The sequence below is a fragment of the Rhagoletis pomonella genome, unplaced genomic scaffold (assembly GCF_013731165.1).
Source record: "Rhagoletis pomonella isolate Grant_MI unplaced genomic scaffold, Rhpom_1.0 Rhpom_scaffold_00004, whole genome shotgun sequence".
NCBI lineage: Eukaryota > Metazoa > Arthropoda > Insecta > Diptera > Tephritidae > Rhagoletis > Rhagoletis pomonella.
In genome coordinates this window covers 61,160,663-61,166,440 of record NW_023458558.1, presented here as the reverse complement: position 1 = coordinate 61,166,440, position 5,778 = coordinate 61,160,663, and the positions used below count along the sequence as shown (strand labels likewise).

Sequence of the window (5,778 nt, the reverse complement as noted above, 5' to 3'; positions counted from 1 at the left end):
ACGCTTTAACACAGTATTTTTAGTTTTACAATAGATAATACATAATTGTTCTTAAAATTAGAAACTACAATTTTATATTTTTAATACATATTCACTTCATTTAAATTTATTCAAAAATTTTATTATATAGTTTTTGTGTTGATTATTGATTTCCTTTTGTCTAGAACTCATACGTAATTCTATTTTTTAAGTACTGTAAGTATTTAGTTATTGGTTAACTAGAGCTAGATATAAGTTTTTCTACAACTGAAAATCAATTAAAATTTTAAACAGAACTAAACTCTAAACATTATTCGTTTCAAGACATATTTGAATAAAATACATTAATTATTTGTTAACACTGGCTAAAATGCATATTTATTTGTTGGTTGTTCCCTAGTTTGATATTAATTTTTATTTTTTTATTTCCTCTCTCAACATTGTATTTTGGTATTTACAGAAAAATGTATGTACAATTAATTAATATGCACTTTTAAATTTTGTGGATTTTTATGTGCGCTACACATACGGCCTGAACATGCTCAAATGACTCTCTGCCAAGCAACTTTTTCAATCTTGCGAATCGCCGGCATTGCTATTGCGATCCATCGAAGTGCCACCATTTGACTCTGCTTGATCGACCACATCCGGCGGCAGCACACCTGGCAGGTAAGCAGCACCTGCGTAGGGGCCGGCTAAGAAACGTTTCGCGTGCGCCTGCATGAACGGCGGGTAACGGTGCGTCGGCGAACCAAACACTGCGGCGGGTGGTACCAGCGGTGAGAATGCTGACTTGAGCGGAAATGGCGGTGAAGGCGGCACATTGGGTGGCGATGCTGCGGCCGACGCGGCAGCTGCAGCAACTGCCGCCGAGGCTAGTGCCTGCGTCATATCTTCGCCGGAGAGCATTGCTTCCATAGCCTGCAGTACGTCGCCACGATAACGCGCTAGCAGCTGCTCAACATCGCTGCGACGTCTATTGGGAAAAACGCGCAACAGCACGTCGACGGGTGAGCGTTGTTGCGGCTGTCCCGCCTGCATTTGCTGCTGGGCCATAGCTAGCGGCAGTGCATGCTGCTGTTGTTGTTGCTGTTGCTGCTGCTGATGCTGTGCATGATGTTGATGGTGGTGGTGGTGTTGCGCATGTGGTGAATGCTGATTGTGTGGATGTACTCCCACGGCCGCGGCGGCAGCTGCAGCAGGCATGGCAGCGGCAAGGAACTGCGAGTGATGATATGGGATAAAACCTTGCGCGGCGCCATTGTTGAAGGTGCGTAGCAAATGTAAGTTGTCAGCGGGCGTGTTTGGCGGCGAATTGGAGTCCTCTTTTTTCAAGCTAAGATTTTCCGGAGTTGCTTCATCAGGCGCAGAGTCGACATCCAAATCGGACTCGGGTGAGCTGGGTGGACCAGTGCGTGTAGGTGAATGATTGCCAGAGTCATTGTAGTTGCGACCCTTCATGCGGGGGCTGCTGGGCGAGGATTCGGAACCGGTATCTTGATCAGTTTCGTTGGAAAGGCGGGCGCGCTTGGAGCCTGTGGGGGAAACAAAATTAAAAAGAACGAATTAGTAAATAAAATAAAAGCAAATGGGTAAATAAGGGTATAGTTTACAACGCGTGAAATAAAGATTTCGTTAAATTAATTATCGAGCAGTGATGTGGTTTTGGTGATGTAAGGGTATGTCTACAGGCCCATTGCCCCGCGACCAGATTTGATCTCTTTGCGCCACAGTGTTAGGCGCCACATACTTATTCCCGGAAAACCGATTCACGAGACGAGTATTTTAATTTGTTAATTCATTTATATGATTACCTTGTAGCCCAATACTTAGTAAGTACTTTCCAACAAAACTGACTATTTTGTGCTATGCACATAATTGCGTCTTTGATGTAAAAATTCCATCTAGCATTTATTAATCCAAAATTTCTATCACCATTTGAATGGACATGTATCGACGAACATACATACATACATTCATACATATGTATTTCTCATACATGAATCCGCATTCTCAAATTACAAATATGCTTAGCATTTCTAAGCCATGACTCCACTTACTAAAGCGAATTTGCATAAGCCATCAATGGTAAATAAAGAATCACTTCCTTTCGCTACAACGGCCTCAACAATGAAATTTTCACAATTTCCCTCAAAGCGCACCTTTGCAATTTTTACAGTGAAACAGACATTTGATACTGCGAAGGTAAATACAAATAAAGAACAGAGGAAAAAAGTTATAGCAGCTCTTTGGTGCCCTACTTGTTGGCAAAAGAAAGTATCGAATTGATGTGGAAAAAAATTTAATCACGGGAACTGTAAACATTAGAAAATGGTTTGGGGTTGATGGACAACAAACTACGCACACACACAAACGAGTATGGGCTAGATTGAATGGCAGGCAGGTGCTGGTCGCCTAGAAACATGCAGTGTATTGGTAAAACAATAAGCTAAATAGATATATGATATCTTCTGAATTTCCTACAATATTTTATTTGCTTTTGTTTTTTGTTTGCTTCAGTTGTTATTTTTGTGACTTGTTGAAGTACCGAATACATGGATATAATTTAATTAAGTCATTTTGGGCGATACCTTGCTGAGTGGATATTGACGGTTGGGTACATTCTTTTTTTTCTTTGTTTCATTTGTAAAATACATTTGCGTGCCCTTTAAGTAAAATAACCTTAAATTTGTATCAACTTAATGCAAATTTTAAATACCGAAACGGTTTCAGCACGTACGTATGTATATATATATATATGTATATATGTATGTATGTATACTAGACCCCGTCAAAAAGAAAATCCTGAATCTCCCCTCTCTAGGACAATTGTGACAGGTTCCGCGCCGAGCCTTTAATTTTCCCATACACTGAGGAAAAAAATATTAAAATCAATCAGAAACGTAATTGATCTTACTATAAACGCTAACGAATGTACTGTATAATGGTTCATTTTTAAAAAGCATCCGTGAAGTAAATAATCAAGATAAAAACCAAAAAAAAAAATTTAATTTGCATGTTACCTGCAGTGGAATAGGAACCCTGGCCCTCTCTAGTTTTTTTGTTATTTATAAATACAAGTTTAAAGGCAGTGTCACACGATTGGGAATTTTCCGAAATTTGGTGGGAAATCGTATCCCAATTGTGTGAATACCCAAATATTTTTCTTTATCCCAGTAAGGAAAAATAATTTGTTGAAATTTTTTAACACAAGATTACTGTGTTGTATCAAGCTTTTGACTACAAAATAAAAAAATATTGGGACAATTATCCATTAGCCCAATATCAAAATGCACAAATCTGTACAAATGTACGAATTTTCGAAAAAATTGCGAGTTTTTAATTAGATTCTGAGCATGCAGCTTTGTAGCCCATTGAATTTGTACGAAAGTTTGTTAAATTTTTTTTTTAAACCCTACGGTTCCGGGATTGCAAAATTTATTATATTTAAAGACGTCCACCCAAACATTTCGGTAAAATATAAGGATTTACGTGTACTGGACTGATTTGAAAACACCTCCACTAATAAAGTTTTTTTATGACTAAAAATAGTTTCTTAAAAACCTTTTTTAAAAAAATCCCCTCAGATGACAAAACATTTTAAGCATAAAAAATCTGCATAAAAATATGCAAAATATGTTTTTTTAACTTTTTTGAAAGATTGGTTTAAGAAAAACTTCAATAACTGGCCAAAGCTATTCCGATTTAGACTTGTTAGGTATCAGTAGAAAGGTATTTTCGCCCTATTTTTACTTCAGTGCAAACGAAACTCATTCACGTGCCATTTTTTTTTTTTTTAATACAAACACATCTTACTTAATTCAATTTGGAATGACGCTCGTTCATCCTACCTTTCTCTTTCATACTTTGAATCCATTTATTTGGAAAGAAATAGAAAGGGTGGGAAAATACTTTTCCAATGATACCTCACAAGTCTAAATCGGAATAGTTTTGGTCCAGTTATACAAGTTGAAAAATCTCATTACTACGATTCCGTTGAAATTAATTTTTAAGATTTTAAGAAGTAATTAAGTAACTTAACAACTTATTCAGAATTTTTATTGTAATAATTTAAATTGCAAATTCAATTTTGCGCTTTCCTTCTGCGAATCTTTCTAATATCCTTTCAGTGTCAATTTCAATATCTAAGTGTACGGTGTAAAAGTGCTATACCTATCAGTCATTCTTCATTCATGGTACTACGCAACCATGTTTTTAACCGGCGAAGGGTTGAAAAACTTCTTTCGGAAGTAGCGTTACTAGCTGGAAGTGTGACCAGAATGCGGGGAAGTTTGTTATTTAATGGACAAGCATATTCATCGCATTTACCAAGAACTTCTGCTGCTGATTTTGGGAATGGCTTTTCGCTTTCCTTATTTATTCATCGTTCCAACCACACTTTATACTCTGCTTCCAACCTGATACCGTCTTTTTCTAAGAAAAGTTCGTATCGTTTTCCAAGCTATTCGATAGCATTATTTTTTTCGTCAGGCGTATTATATTCCCCACTTTTAGATGGAAGTAATAAGTTCAAATCAAAAATGTTTAATGACTCTTCCGGCAATCTTTCTCGGAGATAGAGCAAAATATTATACAATAGCGGTATAAATATTGCCTTTCGATAATAATCTTCAGCGTTATTATAATTAGCCCGAAAGTGTTGTCTATTCGCTCTCCGAGGAAGGACAATATCACATTCCAGCAGTGTCAGCATTTTCTCTATAATTTCGAAGAATATTCACAGTGCCATTGACTGCTACGCTAGCACGATTCAAGTCAAGCGAGGGCGATTGGAGAAGTAAACTTTTAATTTTTTATTTTTTATTATAACTTTTTAATTTTGATCTTTCAAGTCATTAATATTTTTATGCGCATATAAATGTCTGGTTACACGGTTGAAAGTGAAATTTCCTACATACATACGTGCACCGCGGAAATAGAAAAAAGTAGTATCAGAAAGTGCGATTTGACATACATTCATAGTATCTACATACCCATTGTTTTAATTTTTCACATTGACGAAGAGTTTTACACGATTTCTTATTCTATAAATAATCTTGTGCAAGCCTAAAAAGTGGTTACGATTGATCAAATACCAGAATGAGAGAGCAAGACGAACTCGAAAAGAAAAAAAGCAGGCATCGAACAAAAGGCAGTATTGCCAAGTTTTGAATTTGAAAAAGCATCAAATTTTGATTGGTGTACTTATTGGACTTTATATGCATACATATTCAAATTTATAAAAATCAATGTTTCTTGCACGACGGTCGATTTCTTCTGGCATGATTGAAGGTGCTGCCACATATTTTGTTGTCGCTTATGATTGTGACTATGCCAAGATTTTGTCTAAATTTTTGTAAAGTTGCTAACCCCACTTATGATTGCTATAAATTTTGCTTACAGTTTTTTAAGGTTTACAAATTTGGTGTCTTCAAACTAAAAACAAAAGCACCAAAAACGCACCAAACACTAAACTCAACAATTTTGGCGGTTTGAATACCCACTAAATTAGGTGCGAAAAGCACCAAGTTGGATACAGTAAATGTAAACAAAAGTATTGTGCGACATCAGCGAATGAGTGGATGCTGTCAAATCGACGAAGAGAGCGGTAACGGTCCGCGAATGGCGCCGCCTTCATTTTCTGCATCGTGCTTTCAACGATATAGACATGATTCAATAATACAAGGTTAGATAATTATTGACAGCTGCGGTTTGACACTCCCTTACAAAAGGTTGCATTTACGGAGGACAAAGAAAGGGCAAGAATGCAATCCCTTGTTTCGAAAATGGTAGTAGAAA

General features: G+C 36.8%; 1 protein-coding gene across 1 annotated transcript in view; it reads right to left on the bottom strand.

The window, feature by feature from the left end:
• Positions 1–446: 446 nt before the first annotated feature.
• LOC118738281 overlaps positions 447–5,778 on the bottom strand; it is a 44,427-nt gene continuing 39,095 nt past the window's right edge. Inside the window, exon 2 of the mRNA XM_036469206.1 lies at positions 447–1,539. Coding sequence (XP_036325099.1) covers positions 550–1,539 — 990 coding nt within the window. The 3' untranslated portion in view covers positions 447–549. The remainder of the gene's footprint in view (positions 1,540–5,778) is intronic.